This window comes from Cryptomeria japonica, chromosome 8 (genome assembly GCF_030272615.1).
Source record: "Cryptomeria japonica chromosome 8, Sugi_1.0, whole genome shotgun sequence".
Taxonomy (NCBI): Eukaryota; Viridiplantae; Streptophyta; class Pinopsida; order Cupressales; family Cupressaceae; genus Cryptomeria; species Cryptomeria japonica.
Window position 1 is genome coordinate 20905121 of NC_081412.1, and position 23071 is coordinate 20928191.

General features: G+C 38.1%; 1 protein-coding gene across 1 annotated transcript in view; it reads left to right on the top strand.

Moving 5' to 3' along the window:
- LOC131067683 (coronatine-insensitive protein homolog 1b) overlaps positions 1-22706 on the top strand; it is a 48585-nt gene extending 25879 nt beyond the window's left edge. The window contains exon 3 of the mRNA XM_058002801.2: positions 21110-22706. Within this exon, the coding sequence (XP_057858784.1) occupies positions 21110-21907 (798 nt within the window). The 3' untranslated portion in view covers positions 21908-22706. The remainder of the gene's footprint in view (positions 1-21109) is intronic.
- Positions 22707-23071: the final 365 nt, after the last annotated feature.

Sequence of the window (23071 nt, forward strand, 5' to 3'; positions counted from 1 at the left end):
GTTGTGTTGTATGACAATGTGCAGCCGTAGGGGTGGATCAAGAAGATGTCGTATGGTGAGAAATTGTCGTATGGTCTAAGTTGAAGCAAGCCATCGCCGTACAGGCTAGAAAGGAGGTCATAGCCATATGAAGTGCAGGAAATGTTGCACAAAGAGAGCTGATCATCGTACGAGATACGAAGAAAATCATATAGGTACGAGGTGTGTGTGTCGTATGAGTGGAACAAGAAGACGTCATATGGTGAGAAATTGTTGTATAGTCCAAGTTGAAGCAAGCCATCGCCATACGGGGTATAGCAAGGAGGCCATATGAGACGACACCAAAGGTGTATGAAGTGCAGGAAACATTGCATAGAGAGAACTGATCGTCATATGAGATACTGGGAAAGTCATATAGGTACAGGGTGTGTGTGTTGTACAAGCAGAGTAATTTGAATGTGTTGTCATATGGATGGAATTTGTAAGGGTCACCGTATTGTGCAATTATGTATCTGTCGTATGGTTTTAGTTTGGAGTAGCTATGCATGGAGAACACTAAGATGTTGTACGGCCAAAAACTTTACATGCCTTACCTTAACACTAAATAGCTATCGTACGGTTTGGAGGGAACCCTGTTGTATGGTGTGCCAAAAAGGGCGACATCGTTACACTCCCAAGTTTTTTTGCTATCATACCAGTTTTGAATGATGTGCTATTCCAATTTTGAGTGTCGTACCCTCTCACCAAATAGATGTTGTTGTACTCTACTTGTGCCATGTGTAATTTTGCATTGTTTTGGACATTTAGATGCCTCTGTTGTCTTTTGCAACCCACAATTTCGCACACATAAACTGTCCGACTTCATAAAATAATTTTTCATCGATTGGCCCTCGATCTTGCACTCAACACACCATAGTTCATTAGTTTTTTTATTGGTTCCTTTCTTTGCCTTCAATTCTTTCATCATTCTCATCATATCTTGTCGTAGGGCCTAAACCAGTTTGGATTCTTCATCGCAGCTACCTTTGGTGCTCTTGTCATTGTTCGTCTTCCTCTTCCCTTGGGAGGATGTTTTGTTTTCACTCTCGATATCCATTGCCTGATTGTAAGCATCTACGTATGAGGATGGAGGCACTACTTTCATCTTCTTGCGTATTGAGGGGATCGGTCCCTCGATGAACCACCTCTTCTTCAACTCGTTGGTTGGCTGGTTCTCCGTCTTACTTAGCAACTTCTTGAGCCTACGATTGTAAGCTTGTACATTCTCATGCTTCCCTTGTTTTGTATTATAGATTCAACAACAATTTCATTATCATCCCTTAGGAGTTTAAATTCTGCCCGAAACGCTTTCTTCAACTTTTCCCAAGATTTTGTGTTTTCATCTTCCAATTCTAAGAACCAGTCAATGGCTATTCCTTGTAATGTTGCGGTAAACGCTCTCAACTAGTAATCTTTGTCTAATTGATCGCATGCTAACCATATGTTTTCACACTTCTTGCAGTGCCTTGTAGCATTCTTTGACCCATTCCTCGTGAATTTCGATAGTTTCTGTTGATCTAGATTTGGACTTGTTGGAGGAGTCATCTTTCTTACCTGCTTACTCCCTTGTGTGTCAGACCTAGGTGGATTGTTTCGACCGCTACGTTCTTGTGCTTTCCTTTGACTCTTGGCCACGTGCGCATTCGCTGCATGTCTACCTCCAGTGCCCCCAACTCTCTAGGTACTCTTAGGCTCCGATTCATTCTTGTGCTCCTTGCGTCCAAGGGTTTGCATTTCGGATTCTCAAATTCTTGGTTCTCTTGAGATGGATAGATGCTCAATGCGGTGGAGTATGTCTGTGAGTTCAGGATTTCCCTCTTTGTATTCCCCGTCCGACGTTTACTATATGGACAAGGTGTCTGCCTAGTCAGCAATGTCAGGATATATTTTGTCTAGAAGTGGTAAGTGTTTGGCAATCTCCTCCCACTCACTCCTTGTACGATGTGTGCCTTCCTTGCTAGATGGTTTCCTTTCCTCTTGACTGCCACTCTTGTTGACACTTTTACTTTTACTTTGTTCTCAAGAAGGGCTTCAACTTGGGAATTGTCTGACTGGATTTTCGTCAAATGTTTCTTGTAATCTTCTTTATTCTCTTTGTTCTACAATCCTTAAAGATCGTGTGATCGCTTGGTCTTGACCACCTAGTGGCCTCTTCTCACCTTTATTGGGATCTAAGGGCATGAATCTCTCAAATCTGACCCGGTTTCTATGGCAAATGTTTATTTCTATATTTGATAAATTAAATAAAGGAAGTAACAATAAAAATGACAATGCATACCAAATGCATGAGTAAAATATATCTATATTCGCACATGAAATTAAATATAGAGAAGAAGACCAGAGATCGTCTGCCAAGGATTACAATTGATCCCGCTACATCATACTACCTTCCTTGACGATACGCATTATATTTTAAGGACCCAATAGTTGCCAAGAGGAACACAATTGTCAACCAACCTATGCTTATAAGTTATAACTACCCAAGAGTGACAAACACCTTAATACAAACAATTAATACATTGCCAGATAACCAATATTGTGGAACATAACAATAGACATTGTATGCTAACTATAGGCATTCCACAATGGGAGTTGGTGGTGTGAAGGTTTTAATGATGCAAGTAATTGCTGCCAAGAAAAACTTAAAGTCTATCAAAAGTGCATAATATGTTGCCCATAACAAGAGCGACACCTGAAAAGTATATTTTGAAACTTGAATCAAAACACCTACTTCTATGATATCTATGCTGAGTAGCATTCTACAATGTAATGTACGGAGTCAGCCCCATCCCCCTGCCTCAAAAGACAGTACTTTGGTTTATTAAAAGTTGCTTATTTATGGCAGCAAATGATTTTTTTTTGGTCCAGTAATATTACTAGAAAAAGAAAACTACTATGGTATTAAGATGAACTATATCATTAGAAAAAGTAAAGTGGTTTATACTTTCAAAGTTAAATAAACCTCTTAAATAAATTTTCTAGGGCTAATCAAAGCAATTTCTAACAATTAATCTAGATGAAAGGAGCTGGTATTTGTAGTTTAAATTACCTGGTTGAAAATGAATAAAATTAAATACAGAGTAAATAAAAATTAAATGTGGGACTTGTTGAATTTTGAAGATGGGAAAGTGATGCTGAAAATGTCAGGAATCCCTACACCAAGGTGCTGGACTTTTAGGACTGATCAGACAAGTATCTTAGAATCTGCAAACTAATTGAGTCACTCTGGTACACCTCTGCAAGTGCAGACCTGATCTTCATGAGTGTAGACCTGAACTTGATACATGGATCTAAACTGATCTGGCAGAACGTTGACTTTTGGAATTCGCTTACCTCAATCTCTAATGTCTAAATACTTGCAAGGACTGGTGGTGTTCAGAAACACCTTTGGAAAATCTTCTGAATTGCAAGGGCCATGTTCTCCTCAGCCTGACCCCTAGGATTAATGATTCAATGGCTTCAGAACAATGATTGAGGATAACAATCAGGTGTACTGTGGAACTAGAATAAAATGATGCTGATGCAATACTTTATGATGCTGCTAAATACTTTTTTATTCTTTTTGCAAATCAAACTCTAGATGTCCTCAATAAGAATGCCCTAGGTTGTCCTAAATTTCTAGCATGATTCCAAATGAATGCCCTTAAAATACAATATAGAACTCAAATCAGCCCCAAACGTTTGCTAGGTTGGCTCACAATGGCTAGTGAAAAGGTTGGCAGGGTGTAATTTGATTTTTGAATTTTAAAAGTTTAAGGTTAAAATCTGTGACTATGGAAGTGACCTGCATTCATGAATCTAGTCTTTAGTGATGAGTGGTGGATCTAGGATCAAGATCAAATCTCCAGTGGACAAGTGAAGATGAGATTGGGATATGGGGATGTAATAAGCTGAATTCACACAAGAATATGTTACTTGTAAGCTACTTGTTGCATTTAGGACGTGCTAATCAAAGTGGGCCTAAAAAATAAGGGATACAATATCATCACTATATGGTAAAACTAGTAATTTAAAGAAAGACTTTTGCGTAGGGTCACATGAATATTTTTGTTGGCTCTTTAAGACGTTATATTATTTGAAAGAGAAAAGTGGAATATGCTTTTAGCCTATTACCATATGTTGTGTGAATTTGATTTTAAAAGTAGGTTGGTGAATTATATGTGGATTTGAATAGTTAGGTTTGCTAGGTTGGATTTGAATTATATCTTTGGGCATTTAACAAATATCTGAGTGGAATTTTGGCAAAGCTGTTAAGTTTTATTTAAAATTCTGTGATCAAGAAGATAGGAGAGATGGAGATATAACCTGAAAGTTGTATTTGATCTGCTGTAGTGTGAATTGAAGGATGCACCACACTTATTGATTACGGTGTGTTCATCCTCCTCAATGTATGCATGTTATATAAGTGGATGAGGGGTTACGTAGTGAAGAGATATGTCTTCCCACGTGGGAAGACACATCTCTTCCCTACGTACCACTCACCACAACACGTTAACAAGCATTAGGATCATTTACTTGCCCGATCGGGAGGAACGTGATTTGTTAAGAATCGCTTAATCACAACCCGATAACATGTAATGGTGTAACCAGTGGTAAATGCAATAATTTAATTTTGATTTATTCATTATTTGTTATCGTATATACTAATAGTTAATCTATTAATATATATGTTAACATGCAATCAAATTAATGCATCGAAATCATGAAATAGCACGACCGATGTTACAAGAATTAACACTCCCTCTTAACTAGGGAGGACACATTTCATGTTAGAGAAAACATCACAATTCATCCATTGATTGTGAAGAGAAGAGATATCACACCATAGTGATATTCAGAGATATGGTTCAGCAATGAATATCAAGTCTCATGATACTCACCATAACTCATAGTTATCAAGTAAGGTATGTGCACTAGCATCAAGTCACATGATAACTACCATACTGATAATGATTTCATGGCATGTCCACGAATATTATGTTCATAATATTCACCATGAAGATCTCTATCATAATTATGGTTTATTTAATGATATCAACCAACTGATATCTACCATAAGGTCTCAGAGATATATTTACTATCATGACATGTCCACAGATATCAAGTCACATGATATCCATCAAGATAGATAAATTGATAATTGTAAAATCGTCACCTTACAATATCAATTTGAAACAAGTGTTCATTATTGAAAAGTCCTCACCCTTCAATAATGTTCACAGGGGGCCCATGAAGTCATGGAGTCACATACATGACAAATAAAAGAGTTTACACATTAAACATCTTAAATATATTAGTATATCAGAATAAATGAGACTCTATCTCAAAATTAAATAACATTTTCAACCATACCAAGTTTATCTCTAAAGTGTTCAATCTTGATCTTGGAGAGAGGCTTGGTAAGAATGTCTGCAATCTGATCACGTGTACTAATATAATTTAGTCGGATCACATTCCTCTCCACCATATCTCGAACATAGTTATAAGGAATCTCAATGTGTTTAGACCTGTCATGAAATACTGGATTCATTGAAAGCTTGATGCAACTCTGATTGTCACAATAGATGACAGTAGGATATAAGGGCTGACCAAACAGTCCTACAAGCAATTTCTGGAGCCATACTGCTTCTCTTGCTCCCATGGAGGCTGCAATGTATTCAGCTTCTGTAGAACTCTGAGCAACTGAAGACTGTTTACTACATATCCATGAGATCATTCCTGATTCTAAACTGAAGCAACATCTTGATGTGCTTTTTCTGTCAACTACGCTTCCAGCCCAATTAGAATCAGTGAATCCATGTAGGTTAAGGTCTACATGTTTATATTTCGGACCAAAACCAATAGTTCCCCGAAGATCTTAGAATATGCTTTGCAGCAACAAGATGTATTTTCCTAGGTTCACACATGAACTGACTTAGTGCATTGACAACATAACATATATCAGGTCTTGTGTTAACCAAATACATCAGAGATCCAATAATTTGTTTGTAGAGTGTAGGATTTGCAAACTCTGATTCTGCAGCTGTTTCCTTTAGCTTGTGCAAATTTGTCTCCATAGGTGTGGTCATGGATCTACAATCCATCATCCCAAATCTCTTGAGTATATCGATGGTGTATTTTCCTTTATTAAGGATTATACCATCTGCCTGCTGCCAAACTTCCAATCCAAGGAAGTAGTGAAGAATTCCTAAACCTTTCATATCAAACTCAGAGGCTAATTCTTTCTTACATCGAGAAATACAATTATCCTCTCCTGTGATTAGTAGATCATCAACATAAAGATTAAGAATTAATAATTCACCATTGATTACCTTGTAGTAGAGATTTGGATTTGCTTCATTCTTGGAAAACCCTAATTCCAAGAGATAGTGATCAATTCTTTCATACCATGCTCTGGAGGCTTGTTTCAGTCCATATAGATCTTTCTTTAATCTGCAGACATGTGATTTAACCTTATGAATCACAAAACCTTCAGGTTGCTCCAAATAAACTTCTTCTTCAATCTTACCATTCAAAAAAGTAGTCTTAACATCCATTTGATGGACTTTCCATCCTTTAGATGCTGCAATAGCCAAAACTGCTCGGACAAAAGTGTATCTGGCAACAGGAGCAAATGTCTCTTCATAGTCAATACCTTCTTTCTGTGAGAAACCTCTGGCAGCAAACCTTGCTTTGTGCTTCTCAATGCTGCCATCTGCTGCATGTTTGATTTTGAAGAGCCATTTAGAAGATACCACCGATTTGCCTTTAGGCCTAGGCACAATATCCCAGACATCATTTTTCAGAATTGACTGATACTCTTCTAACATAGCATCTTTCCAAACTTGATGCTTGAGAGCATCTCCAACACAGGAAGGTTCTGCATCAAATCTCACTCATCAAGGCAGTATATCTAGAAAATAGGTTAGGTCTCTTACTTTCTCTTAAGGTCCCCTTTGGAGCAGCATAATTTTCAGCTTCTTGAAGCATCTTTTTAGCCCAAAGTGGTCTCTTCCTAGTTTCGGGATAATGTTCTTCGAAAGGTAAGTCTTGAACTTCATGCTCAACGTTTTCAGGGGTGGAATCCTCATCCATGCTTGTACGAGGATCTTGGTGTTCTAATTCATTAGAGCTTTTGGACCTCCTGAATGCTATGTCTTCTTCAAAGATGACATCTCTGCTTAGTTCAATTTGCTTTTGACCAGGTATGTATACTTTGTAAGCCTTAGAGGTTTCACTGTACCCAACAAATACCCCTTTCGTTTCAGAAGGTTCCAACTTTGATCTCTTTTCTTTGGGGACATGAATATAGACTGGACACCCAAAGATCCGGAGATGACTTATGTCAGGTTTGTTACCAGTTGTTGATGTGTTTTTCATGCACATGCGAACACAGAATAAAATACCAAGGTATCTTATCCTCTCTTGAACAAAGTTTCCCCAAATGCTGAAGATTTCGCCGAAGGATCAATCGAGGCAACTCCAAGGTTCTTGTATGTAGGTTCTCTACTTGTGGATAAGCTCTTGCGGTATGATGTGATTTGCTGGAATCACAAGGGGACTTACATTTGATGACCTGAGCGTCTGATTTACTTTGGATATCACTGGAACATGAAATTTCACTGGCCCTTGATTTTTAAAAAAGGGAGAAGGATAAGGGTTGGAGAAGGATCTAATTCTAACACTAAGAATGTAGGAGCAATGGATGAGCTTTGATGAAACTTTAACTAAGTCTTGCTTTGACATGCTAGGATCATCTCCACAAGGTTAGTGCGATCTTCTAAGGAAAGCTTTATGATGTTCAGATCATTGCTACAAGCATAGACACCGTCAGGTTGATGCATATCAATGAAGAAGCGATAATTGAAGTTAAGCTTAAGCTGAATGATTCCAGTTGACTACACAAGGCAAGTTTGCAATCAACAAACCGCTAGTAGTATGGATATACAAATTTCACCATTGATCATACACATTTCTTCCACTCATCTAATAACATGAAATCAAATTTGAGAAGTATAGAGACCATGCAAATTGTTGAATCGACACATAGAATTCACCATTTCTTCAATGAGGTTTACAAGTCTTTTGCAACAATCTTTGCCTTCTCTTTCTACTCTATTGTAAAATGCTAATAATTATTGACTATTCTCTCTAACTATTTCCTATTCTCTGGCTATTAACCCTTACAAATGAGGAGCCAAGGCTTTATGTAGAGAGCCCTTTACAAATTGACGACTCTGATTGACTTAGAATCAATGGCTAGGATTAAAGGATAGAAACCCTAATTAGGGTTTTTATAACAAACTTCCTTAGCCAATGAGAAAATTACATTCCAGGAGTGAGGACCAATAGGAAGCAGGGGTAGGTACACTGAAGTTTGTGCCATCCTTGATAAATTAGGTACATTGAATCTGGACATGCTGAGGTGGACCAATCCGACTGGAGAAAAAGTGACTGGGATGCCACCTTGTCTGACGTTTGTATCTTGGTTGATCCTCCTCTGTCCTTGATGCGAAGAATGATGTACCTCCTTGACATCTGTGCTTGATGAGGCTTCCTCATTGTCAAGTGTTCTTTCTCTGGTAGCATACCTTGCCTTGAAGTGTCATTCTTCTCTGTCATCATGTGGTTCCTTTGTGTTGCGGAATGGAGTCTTTGAGGATAGCTTGGAACTCCTTGAACACTTGAAATCTCTCAATGCTTTTCTCTAACACTTGAAGTCCTCCTCCATACATTTGAAGTGTCCTTGATGATGATGGGACTGGAATAGGTCGCCCTTATCTTGGCCTGATCCTCCTTCATTTGCAAAACAAACCAAAAGGTGATTAAGTACAAATAAATTCATTCTAACATAGCATTTCCTTTCATATCTTTGACAAGAAGGCATTAGAATGAAATTCGCTCAAGATCCTCTCCAGGGACAACAAGCCCTACAAGAATTTCGCTCTGGACCCTTTGGAAGGGTCAGGAGCGAAATTTGCTATTTTGCTCAATTTAGACCTCATTTCATCATTTCATAATCTTAGGCCTAGCCTTTCGCCTTCAAAATTGCCAAGGATTAGGTTTTGCTCAAAGACCTAGGCAAAATATTAGACCTCCTAGGAATTTCGCTCTGGACCCTTTGGAAGGGTCAGGAGTGAAATTTGTATTCTTGGCTCAAATCACATTCCTTTAGCCTTGCACTTCACTTGACCTTTGAATCACTTTCTCCTGAAGACATCATTGATTTGACCCCCAAAAAACCAAAAAAGAGGATTTCACTTTGGACCTTGGCCAAGGACAGGACCTATAAGGAATTTCGCTTTGGACCCTTTGGAAAGGTCAGGAGTGAAATTTGTATTTTAGGACAAAATCTTCACATTTTGTGACCACAACTTGCTCAAATGCATGTCTAAGGATGTTTCTAATCTCAATCAACACTAGGTTTGATGCAAAATTGGAGCAAAATAGAGGATTTAAGAATTTCGCTCTGGACCCGTTGGAAGGGTCAGGAGCGAAATTTGCATTCTAGGACAAAATCTATCATTTCCTTACTCCAAATTGCCTCCCAAGACAAGCACATGCTAGCCTTCTCTCCACCAAGGTCTAGGAATCTATCTCTTAATCTCAATCATGGCCAAACTAGGTGATTTTGGAAATTTCGCTTTGGACCCTTTGGAAGGGTCAGGAGCGAAATTCATGTCTTGAGCTCATTTCTTCATTTTTTCAACTCCAATCCACCTCAGAAGGCAAGGACACATCACTCCACTCCCATCCACGCCATAAAAACCAAGGATTTGACCTTCTCCAAGGGGAAAATAGGTGTTTTCAAGAATTTCGCTTTGGACCCCTTGGAAGGGTCAAGAGCGAAATTCAAGTTTTAGGACAAAATCCTTCACTCCTTCACATCCCATCACTTCAAAAGGCAAAGACATGTTAATCCACTTCCAAATATGCTCAAGGAACTAAAATGTTGGTCTAAACAAGGAAGAAAATGAGGTTTATGGAGAATTTCGCTCTGGACCCTTTGGAAGGGTCAGGAGTGAAATTCCCAATCTTGGACAAAATCCTCACTTTTCAATGATTTCATTCTCTTCCTAAGGCAAGAACTTCCGAAGGGGAAAATAGGTGTTTTCAAGAATTTCGCTCTAGACCCTTTGGAAGGGTCAAGAGCGAAATTCAAGTTTTAGGACAAAATCCTTCACTCCTTCACATCCCATCACTTCAAAAGGCAAAGACATGTTAATCCACTTCCAAATATGCCCAAGGAACTAAAATCTTGGTCTAAACAAGGAAGAAAATGAGGTTTATGGAGAATTTCGCTCTGGACCCTTTGGAAGGGTCAGGAGCGAAATTCCCAATCTTGGACAAAATCCTCACTTTTCAATGATTTCATTCTCTTCCTAAGGCAAGAACATGTCCATTTACCCTTACTATGTCCAAGGAACAAAGCTATTAGTCTAAACAAGGAAGAAAATGAGGTTTATGGAGAATTTCGCTTTGGACCCTTTGGAAGGGTCAGGAGCGAAATTTCCATTCTAGGTTGATTTTCACCATTTCATCGCCTCAAACCTTCTTTCAAAGGCTAGAACACCTCAAGGTCACTCCAACCATGCTTTAGAAGTCCAAAACTTGGCCACGACAAGGAAGAAAATGAAGGTTATGTGAAATTTCGCTCTGGACCCTTTGGAAGGGTCAGGAGCGAAATTCTTACTTGGGCTCATTTCTCACCTTTTTCCTCCCTTCCTTGGCTTGAATATAACTTCTTAGGCCTCCTTCCATCATGATCGAGTGAATTTGCTCCTCAAGTTGGCATCTAGTTCAAGATTTTGTGAAGAAATAGGGTCTTATATGAATTTCGCTCTGGACCCTTTGGAAGGGTCAGGAGCGAAATTTGCATTTTGGGTTGATTTTTGACTCCATTTCCCACATTTCTTCATTTAAACAAGTGAATTGCCTTCAATAATACCTGGGACATGGATTAGCTCATGGCTTTAGGCAATGTAGAGTGTCTTATAGAGGAATTCACTTTGGACCCTTTGGAAGGGTCAGGAGCCAAATTCCTATTCTAGGCTCAATTCACCTTGGATTTGATTTGACTTTGCCTTAGACTTGATCCTAGATCCATTTCCTTCCCTATCCTTGCAAATTTGCTCGACCATTCAATGACTCAGGTGAAATCTTAGGTCCTTTGTGAAATTTCGCTTTGGACCCTTTGGAAGGGTCAGGAGCGAAATTCACATTTGCTCTGGACCCTTTGGAAGGGTTAGGAGAGAAATTTGATATTTTAGCCTCTCTGTCAAGATTCATATATGGAATATAACATTTAAGTATAAGTGACATTTCCTTATATCTTTCTTCTTTCTTCTTTCTTATACTTTTAAGTTATATTCCATATATATTGTCAGGATGTTTGAGAGTGGTTTTGGACCTCCAGGAGTTATAATGCAAAATCTAGTTTTTGGAGGATTCTTCAATTTTCCAGACTTAGTCAAATTTCAGGATTAGGATGACATTCCAGACTTAGCCAAATTTCAGGACATTTGAGGATCAGGATGACATTATGTATTCAACCAAGGTTTGATTTAGCAACTTGAAGTGCGACCATATAGTACACCAAAAACACCCTAGGAATGATCTAAATTACCCCTAATCACTCAAGTGACCTGACCTCTTGAGTAGATCCACCTGACTCAAGCAGAGCCTACTATCCTAATGAGCCCCCTGGCGACCCTTCAAATGCAAAAGGTCAATAGACAAGAACCTAAAAAACCTAAAAAGCAAACCCTAGAAAGCAGAAAGTAGGGGTCCCAATGAGGACATCTATTTTGAATGTACACAGTTGTCCTAGATGCTTCAACCCAAAATGAGGTTTCTATATTTTGGTCAAACAACATAGCCCTAGTAGCTTCTACTATAGTCCTATTATTTCTTTCAGCTACCCCATTTTGTTGTGGGTTATAAGGTACAGTTAACTCCCTCTTAATCCTAGCATTTATACAATAATCTTTAAACATATCATAAGTGTATTGCCCCCCATTGTCTGTTCTTAAGGTTATGATTTTCTTACCTATCATGTTTTCTGCAAGAGCTTTGAATTCCTTAAATTTAGAAAGGATTTCTTCAGACTCTTTGTACCTCATAAAATATATCCAGGTCTTCTTAGAATAATCATCTACAAATATTACATAATATAAAAATCCCCCTAAGGAGGGTACGGACATGGGTCCACATAAATCATAATGAACTAATTCTAATACATTTTTGGATTTACTATTGCTAGAATTGAAAGACCCTTTACTATTATTTCCCAAGGCACACCCCTTGTAGGCTCCTTCGGAATTTTGACTTAGCTTGGGTAAGCCAATCACCATCTTCTTTATCTTAGGTAGGGCATGGAAATGAAGGTGCCTTAATCTTCTGTGCCAAAGTTCATTAGAATCTGGAGTCTCATGAATCAAGGCTCACTTGATATTGTAGGTTCCTATTCCCATAACTGGATAATTTGAGTCATCACCAATTGTCACTTCTTCATTTGAATTTTCCACAAGTGTATCTAGGTGCTCATGAAATCCAATGATGTGTCGAGATGCTCCACTGTCAATCACCCATGTGTTGGAACTGGAGGTGACTTGACTAGAGAGGGCTGAGTAGAAGACTAGTTTCTCGGAATCACTCCCTTTCTTAATTTCTACCATTGAAGCTTGTTACTTGATCCTGTCTGGACACTTCATTGCATAGTGCCCATATTGGTCACATCTGAAACATTGTACTTCAGCAATATCTCTCTTCTTCTTTGAAGACCTCTTTCCATTTGAGCCGTTGTCCCTCTTTCTCTTAAAGTTCTTCTTCTTTCCTTTCTTGTGGGAATTAGAGTTTAGAACTTGAATGTCTTCATTACCATTGTTTTGTTTTATTCCTCTTTTGACAAGCCGAGATTCCTCTTGAATGCAATCGGTTGTCAATCTATCAAACTTAGGAAATTTAGAACGAGCACTGATTCCTTGAAAGAACGATTCCTATGAGGTAGGAAGTCTTTTTAGGGCCATCATAGCAAGTTCTTTATTGTCCACTAGATGTCCAATAGTGGATAGTTGATCCCTAAGCTCAATGATCCTCAAGAAGTAGGATGTAACTGTCTCTCCTTTATTCATCTTTATATGGTGTAGTTGATTCTTTAAGGTGAGAGCCCTGCTAGTGTTGTTGATTTCATAAATGTCAGCTAGGGCTTTGAACATCTGAAAAGCGGTCTCATATTTAGAAATAACTGGTACAATGTGGTCTCTCACTGAATCCACAATTATCTTAAGAGCCTTCTCATTGTCCTTGCTCCACTGAATTTTCTCGTATCATCAGAGGGAGGGTTCAGGAATTTCACTTTTGACATGGGAGTCAATTTTATTTTCTTTCAAAACAAGCATGATCCTGAATTTCCAAGATACAAAATTTGATGCTCCATCTAATCGATCTTCAAACCTAACTCCGGTTGCCATTAGGATTATAGGAATGTGATCTACTAAGGGCTGGGTGAAAGTCTGAAAGTTCGTTAGTCTGTAAAAATTCTGTGATCAAGAAGATAGGAGAGATGAAGATATAACCTGAAAGTTGTATTTGATCTGCTGTAGTGTGAATTGAAGGATGCACCACACTTATTGATTACGGTGTGTTCATCCTCCTCAATGTATGCATGTTATATAAGTGGATGAGGGGTTACGTAGTGAAGAGATATGTCTTCCCACGTGGGAAGACACATCTCTTCCCTACGTACCACTCACCACAGCACGTTAGCAAGCATTAGGATCAATTACTTGCCTGATCGGGAGGAGCGTGATTTGTTAAGAATCGCTTAATCACAACCCGATAACATGTAATTGTGTAACCGGTGGTAAATGCAATGATTTAATTTTGATTTATTCATTATTTGTTATCGTATATACTAATAGTTAATCTATTAATATATATGCTAACATGTAATCAATTAATGCATCGGAATCATGAAATAGCACGACCGATGTTACAAGAATTAACAAAAGCCATCCATGTTGCAGCTTGTAACTGTTTTCTTATTTTCAAATTTGCTGCAAGCTTTTATAGTTGTCATGTTTCAAATCGGGTGAACCTTGGCACTCTTGCTAAGTTGTGGACCCTGAAATTGGGAACTGTGGTGAAAGTTGTTCACTGTAACAGGAATTGAATGAAGAAAAAATATGATACCCAAATGGGTTGAGAGTCCATAATTGACATAATTGATGCTTTGTGTGAGGGGGAAAACTGTACAATTGTCGCTGCTTCCATAGGGACTTGGGCTTGTAGTGCTCATTGTTTAAATTTTTAAGGCTTTGATGCTTATGTTTCTTAAAAATTGATAAGTTAACTGAAGTAATCACAAATGGAGGGCTCGATGAAGGACTATCCAACCATGCAGCCTCAACACAAACACACACACTCTCTTGATGAACAACAATATTCAAGGTCAACAGAGTCTCATGACAGTCAATTTTATTCAATATATATATGTTCAGCAGTTAAAATTTACACTTAGTTTCTGCTGCAATGGGCTTAACGCATTCTAGACCTCTGTCTTAGCCTACAATACAATATTAACACATTCTCATTAGTGCAGCCACCAACATTGACTTCCTTGGGCCGATCCCTCTTATCTAATCTCTGCTTTGCTCTATTAAACAATACTTGGTCCTCGGATCTCTTCTTGCTCTATTGCCTTTCACAAATGAATTAGACCTCCTTTTATGGTGCATCTTCGGTGTAGAAGGTTCTTTGTTGGACAGGATAAAAATTATGATTCCAAATTCAATGTGGTACTACACAATCTCTCGTGGGACCAATGAAGCTCCTCGAAAGATTAACTCCTGGCACAAGGCCTAAAAGCTTGCATGTAATATGTAGTCCTCTTTAGGTTGATGTGGCACACTACTTAGTCAAAGGATTGAGAAATAGCAAACGAACATGTGGGATGCTTGCAGTGCTTTGCTAGTGTTCTGGACACCACAAAAGTCACTTGGTGAATATGTGATACCACACAACTAGTTCTATTCTGCTGGTTCGAGTGCTTAAACAAATAATTCCAACTATGGCATATTAATATATTAAAATGATTGGAAAATGACACAATTGATTTGCATAATAAAACAAACTGCTAGGGTTGGGGGCCTGTTGTGACGTTTTCACACATCGCCCCATTGCAAATGGGGACCCTTGCATTTTTGCTTTCTAGGGTTTGTTTTTAGGTCTTTTAGGGTTTTGTTAGTTGTCCTTTGCATTTTGAGTGTCACCAAGGTGATCACCTAGATAGCAGGGCCTGCTAGTCTGGAATGCCCCGATCTTGAAATTTGACTAAGTCTGGAATGTCCTAATCCTGAATTTGACTAAGTCTGGAATGTCTTGATCCTGAAATTTGACTAAGTCTAGAAACTGAAAATCCTCCAAAAACTAAATTTTGCAATATAGCTCCTGGAGGTTTGAAACCACTCTCAAACATCCTGAAAGTATATATGGAATATAACTTAAAGTATATCCTTCTTCTTTCTTATACTTAAATGTTATATTCCATAAAATTATCCTGACAGAGAGTTCAAAAAGTCAAATTTCGCTCCTGACCCTCAGAGAAGGCCCACAGCGAAAAATCGCTCTTGACCCTCAGAGAGGGCCCATAGTGAGATTTTGATTTCCTTCGTTTTGCAATGAAAAGAGACCAAGTTTTGATCATAAATGGGAAATGAATGACTTTCTCCACCTACCTGAAGAAGTTTTGGCTAGAAATGATGAAGGACTTTGTTGAAAATAGAAAAATCGCTCCTGACCCTCAGAGGGGGCCCACAGCGAGAAATCTTATAAGGGTCATTGCTAGCCTTATTTGGTCGATTTGCGAGGTCAAGAGCATGATGAGGGATAGAATGAACATAATGAGGTATCTAGACTTGATCAAAGATGATAAATTGAAGGAGTTTTGCCCAAGAAAGGAAAAATCGCTCCGGACCCTCAGAGAGGGCCCATAGCGATTTTCTTTGTGTGCACATTTTTGGACCTTTCTTGGACATGAATTTTTATTCATAGCAAAGAACAAGATGACATCTTCCTTGGCAAAGTGATTTTTAGATAAAAAGTGAAACATTTTGGTCCAGGGGGCAAAAATCGCTTCTGACCCTCAGAGAGGGTCCACAGCGAGATTTTCAAATATGCATTATTCTTGCAAGATCAAGGTGATTTTATGATTGGAAGGGATGAAGGAAAGCATGTTCTATCTGTTGAATATAATTTGGAGGATCAACACAAGAAGAAATCAACCCAAAATCAAAAAATCGCTACGGACCCTCACTGAAGGCCCACAGCGAGAAATCGCTCCGGACCCTCAGAGAGGGCCCATAGCGAGAAACCTAAAATGGGAATTTTTCATCCAAGAAGTTTGAGGAAGGCTAAGGTTAGGCATGGGTTTGGAGCGATGTTTGAAAAGCCTTGAAGTGAAAAGAAATTGTTGAGAATCAAAATTTTGAAGGCAATTACGAAAATCGCTACGGACCCTCAGAGAGGGCCCATAGCGATTTTCCAGTTTTCTCTCCTTTGTTTGAAGAATTGAGACAAAAACTTGCTTGGACAGGAGGAGGACGTGATGTGTTATGTCTTGGAGGTGATTTGAAGATTAAAAGATGAAGGAATTTGCCTAGAACCAAAAAATCGCTACGGACCCTCATTGAATGCCCACAGCAAGATTTTCAAAAAATGCATGTTTTCTTCAAAATGGTGCTAAGGCAAGGTTTGGACAAGGAGAAAAGACCTCCAAGAGCAGGATGAATACTATTTTGCCTTTAAAACTTGATGATTTTGGTCAAAAAATGAAAAATCGCTACAGATCCTCAGTGAAGGCCCATAGCGAAAAATTGCTACGGACCCTCAGAGAGGGCCCATAGCGATATTGTTGAAAAACCTCATTTTACCTTGCAACACCTAAGCGAATTTGGTTGGAGTGGATTAAGGAAGGACATTGCCAAATGATGAACAAAGTTTTAATGAAAAATGATGAAGAATCAAGCCTAAATTGCAAAAATCGCTACAGACCCTTAGAGAAGGCCCATAGCGAGAAACTTCAAAATCATGCCTTTTCTCCAAAATTGGATTGAGCCAAGTTTGCAATTTAGTGAAAGGACCTAGTTGAAATGTCTTGAAGAAATTTTGGAGGTGGAAAAGTGCTAAATTTGAGCAAAAAATCAAAAGTTGCTCTTGTCCCTCAGAGAGGGTCCAAAGCGAAATCCTCATGAAATCTCATTTAGCCTTGTTTTAAAAATTAATATTCTCCAAATTGCATTAGGCTGCTAAAATTGCTAATTTTGAGGCATGTGGAAAATTAAGATTAACTTGACATTAAAATTTTGGCATTTAATAAATTGATTTTAGGCCTTAAAAAATCGAACTTTTATTGTGAAGGCATTTAAAATTAATTTTTATTAAATTAAAATTAAATATAGAGCGCACAAGGCCTTATTTTCACTTATTTTGCCAAGTCGGCCCCCCTTTTTTGGAAATTTATTTATTTTTAACCTCTTTTTTGCCAAGTCAGCCTAGAGGGAGCAAAGGGGTGAGCGCTCTATATATTGGAGGTGTTTTTCCACAATTCAAATCATTCATTCATCCTTTTTCAAGTGCAATGTTGAAGTGCGAATTGGAGGAGCGAAATCTGGCTAGAGTGGAGCAAATTTCTACTAAGTGTTGAAGATCAAAGAGGGTGGAGTCTATTCTTTTTGAAGCTAGAGGAGGCGCAATTCATCCAAGGGAGAATTTTGATTTAAATTTTGCCTAGCAAAATCCATTTTTTGCATCATTTCTTAGAGTTTAATACTCAAGAGGAGGTATGGCGAAACTATCCTAGCATCCTTGTTCAAGGTTTGATTTTTGGGCACTTTTTTTAGAAAAGTCTAAGGTTTGGCATAGTTAATTAGGAAATGATAACTCAAGGTTTATCATGAAGTTTCCTAATTAAAATCTTAAATCTTCCTTTTGAATCCTAATTTCTACACTTCAAGATATATTACTAATTGTGAAATGTTGTGTAGGTATCAAGATGGTGACTCCAAAGCCCAGAGGATCTACAAGTCGGCAGGTTCTCATCAAGGACGATCAAGCAAGGATAAGAGCGACCTCCTCCAGTCTAGCATCGACAAGACGGCCTTCTTCGGTCAAGCATCATCAGGAATAACTTCTTCCAATCCAGCATTCCAAGGCGAGGTACATCAATCATCCTGCACATCAAAGACAAAAGAAGTTAGAGCAAGGGTTCGTTGAAGAAGCAGATAGTTTCAAAAGAGTTAATTAAAGCTAGCTTCTCAGCAACATCAAACCGGCATCAACCAAGTGTCAGACGAGGTGGCATCCCAGTCATCACTTCTCCAGACGATGTGGTCCATCTCAGCGTGTCCAGATTCAATGTACCTAACTCATGGAAGGTGGCACAAACTTCGATGTACCTACCCCAGCTATCTATTGGTCGAATTTTCCAGAGAAGACATGTGTCCTTAAAATGTAATTTTATCATTGGTCGAGCATTAAATGTTATGTAATGGTTGTAACAAACCCTAATTAGGGTTTTCATTATTGAATCTTGGCCATTGATCTCAGATTCATCTGAACCATCGAATTGTATTGTGGGCACTATATAAGCCCCGACTCTTCATTTGTAAAGGCTAATAGAATAGAGTTAGAAAGGAGTCAGTAAATAGAGAGTAGTTAGAAGGTGATTAGCCAGTTAATAGAATAGCAATTAGAGTAGGGTAGAGAGAGAAGGCAAATATTGTTGCCAAGATGTTGTTGTAAAAGACTTGTAAAACTTCATTGAAGAAATGGTGAAATTTATGGGTCGATTCGACAATTTGCATGGTCTCTATACTTCTCATATTTGATTTCATGTTATTAGATGAGTGGAAGAAATGTGCTTGATTGATGGTGAAATTCGTATATCCATACTACTAGCAATTTGTTGATTGCAGACTTGCCTTGTGTAGTCAACTGGAATCATTCAGCTTAAGCTTAACTTCAATTGTCGCTTCTTCATTGATATGCATCAGCCTAATGGTGTCTATGCCTGTAGTGATGATTTGAACATCATAAAGCTTTCCTTCGAAGATCGCACTAACCTTGTGGAGATGGTCCCGGGATGTCAAAACAAGACCTAGTTAGAATTTCATTAAAGGTCAATCATTGCTCCTACATTCTTAGTATCAGAGTTAGATCCTTTCCTCGCCCTCATCTTTTTTCCTTTTTTTCAAATCAAAGTTAGTAAGACTTGTGATTCCAGCAAATCAGACGTTCAGTCATCAAGTGTAAGTCCCCTTGTGATTCCAGCAAATCACATCATACCACAGAGAGCTTATCCACACGTAGAGATCCTACAACGAAGAACCTTGAAGTCACCTTGATTGATCCTTTTCGCGATATCTTCAGCATTCAGAGGCTTTACTCAAGAGAGGATAAGGTACCCTTAGGTATTTTATTTTGTGCTTGATAGTGTACAAAATACACGTCAACAGGGCCCTACAATTCTATGGCCCTACTATTCTAATGGGGTGGGAGTGAATTATAGTATAGCTAGCCGTTGAGCCCCTACCATTCTAAGGTAGTCAGTATATAGTTGTAGGTGCCCAACTATCTCTTCCCACCTATCCCAGTCTTATAGATCAAAGCTTATTCACCTTGGTAGGTTGGGCTTAGCAACTGCGGCGGTCATACTCAAACACGGCAGCAAGATTGCTCGTAGGGTTGATGCTCCTTTATCATTAACTCATGAATCAAATATGTTTACTTCTTATTTTATAACCAAGATATTTTATTCCAAACATACAGAGATTGTAGAATCTGAAGCAGGTATTCAAATAAGTATTGAACTTCGATATCCTTTGACAAAGAGAGTATGGAAGGAACGATTATTCAAGTGTACTCGACAGCCTAACAAATTGGTAAATGTTATTTATTTCAAACGATACACTTGAATGGCAGCTGCACTGGATGAATGCTTGAAACTGCTCATACCAAAATGGGTTATTGCTTGAAATTTCCAATAATGGAAGATCTTATATATACCATACCAAGGATTTCGTTATTCCCAGATCGTAGGGTTTTACTTTTCTGTAGTTATTTATTTCATAGATGATTTATAAGGCGGGGAAGGCATCAACTATAATTAATTTTGCTGACAAGCATGCATGTCAAACATTCATTGTTCCCAATTCTATACAAGTCTATATAGAAACCCAATAAATTAGGATAGAAATTGTAAATACATCTATCTAAAAGACGCTGAGACGCATATGTAACCACCACAGATCCAATATAGATGCCTCCAGAGTGAATTTTTTTGGCATCTTGTAGATAGATGTATATAATGTATGTACTAAATAAAATATTTTTAAAATAAAATAAAACAACTCTTAACTAAATAAAATAACCTGAAATTGATATTTTAGACTCTTTTTTTTCTTAGTTAGATGTATTTATGATACCTACACAAGTTGATAACCAAACCTGTTGTGGACCCACAATGCTTAAATTTTTGGAGCCTTATAAAGATCTTCAGGTTGCATCTCAGGCTTATTATTTTCATACTAAAGACCATAACAATATCCGGCATGGATTTCATTCAGATATAAAATCGAGTGCTATAAGTTTTCAACAATCCACAACTATAATTTACAGTTTAGCCCATTTTAACGTTAGTTGCAAGAAATTTTTCCAGGGTTGCAGCCTCTAGTGAAGACTGGAAAGTTTAATTTCTTTTAATGTTCATGCCATTTACTAAATCCATATTCTAGTCTAGTAACGTGGAAAATACGTAACATATATGTTGGAATGAAATGGAGGGATGGAGATTAAATGTAACCCTTGGTAAATTTAAGGGGCTTAGGGGAGTGACATCTTACCAATGATATATTGATAAATGTGTTCCTATTTAGATAACTTAATTCTCTAAACTTTTTCTTAGAGATTTATATCGTATTTCTAGCAACGTTTATATTCATTCATTGTTTTCCAAATGAAAAATGTTTTTGTATTTTTTATAAAGTCATATTTATTCCACAGATTTCTGTAAAGTAGCAATTTTAACTTGTTCAGAATGTTTGCTTTTAAGCAGGTAAGAAATGTCATTGGAGACAGAGGTTTAGAAGTTGTTGCAAATCACTGCAAAAAGTTAAAACGACTCAGAGTGGAGCCTGGAGAAGAAGAAGGCATAGATGATGTGCAAGGTTTAGTCTCTCACAGAGGGCTTTCTACAGTAGCTCAGGGATGCACCGATCTGGAATTCATTGCTATCTATGTTTCAGATATAAGCAATTCAGCACTTGAGACTGTTGGTGAATTTTGCAAGAATTTGAGGGATTTTCGGTTGGTTTTGTTGGATAAAAAAGAACAGATCACTGATCTGCCACTTGATAATGGAGTCATGGCTCTGCTGCGTGGATGTCACAAGTTGAACAGATTTGCATTATACGTGAGGCCTGGAGGATTGACAGATACAGGGCTTGGTTATATTGGGAAGTATAGCACAAATGTAAGGTGGATGTTATTGGGATTTGCTGGAGAAAGTGACCAGGGCATCCTTCAACTTTCACATGGATGCTCAAAACTGGAGAGGCTTGAAATGAGAGGTTGTTGTTTTAGTGAATCTGCAATAGCATCTGCAGTGCTGAATTTGAGATCATTGAAGTATATATGGGTACAGGGATATAAAGCAACACCAAGGGGAGAGAGACTTCTGGGTATGTCACGACCATTTTGGAACATTGAGTTTACCCCACCTCATATGTCGTCGGAGGGACAATTGGATGGAGATATTATTGAAGAAAACCCAGCACAAATACTAGCTTACTATTCTCTTGCTGGAATGAGAACAGATAATCCAGAGTCTGTGAAGCTTTTGTCATTTTGGTGATAAAAGTTAGCAGCAGTTTAAGTTGGAGTATGCATTTCAACCAACATGATTGTGTCATGGAACAGATTACAGTATGCAGGGAAAGGATACAGGCAGCTGGACCATTGTGGTTTTTCCACTTAATGGTGCCGTCCAATACTTAGGAGAAAGAAGTTTGCCAATTTCCTTTCTGTGCACTTTTGCACAAGCTTTGGTAGAAGGATCTTTTGGCGGACAAGAAGCCCTGCCATTGTGCTTTCTCATTTCCTCTCTACTGCATTTGCTTCCTGGCACTAAGAATCCGTATGTAGAGGTATGGATTTGGAGACTGCTATTATGCATGTTCTATATGCATTGTGCTTGAACAGTTTAGGCTAATTCCATTCCATGCGCTCAGATTCAAGGTATAGGTTCTCTAAGGCCTAAAGAATCTCTTAAGCAGTTTGATGCTTTAATTAATAATTAGTTCTTTAAGAGCCTTTGGAGCTGCTAATCCCAACACTGAAGTGGGCATTCATGAAGCTTGAGCTTTTTGTCAATATTGAAAACCTGCACCTGAGATGAGATTTTATGAGCAAGCCCATTTTAACTTTTTTTACTACAATTTTTTCTGAAGTATGCACATTATTCAATGACATTTTTCACCACCAGCCTTTTACTGAATAAGTATGTGTCGATTGGAAGTGGATGTAGTCTATATCAGGTTATTATTTTTTGAGGCAGCAGTTGTTAATGACAAATACTCACGTAACTTGTTATTTTGACAGTTGCACCCAAGAATTGTGTTTCATGATTAACAAATAATCTGGATTTATGCTCATGGCAGGTTACCTAGAAAATTAAGAACAACCTATATATGGTTCTTACTAGAAAGAACTCTGGAACTTAGTCAGCTTCCTGATTTTGAGACACATTTCTTCCTTACAATCGAAATTTTCTTCTTTTTATATTTCTTATTTTGCTAGAATGTAACATCAAATAGTGTGCCGTTTCTCTCTTATATGTGGTTCGGTGTCCTCAATGCTGTGCTGTAACTGAAGGTGTTGCATTAAATTCTATTATCTTAGAGATATCAAATAGATTCTATGCCCAAGATAGGGAGTTTCAGTATTATATCTTGCAATGAATTTCTTTTAATATCTTTTATGTAGCTTCCTGCCAACAACAAATAGCATGCTGTTTCTG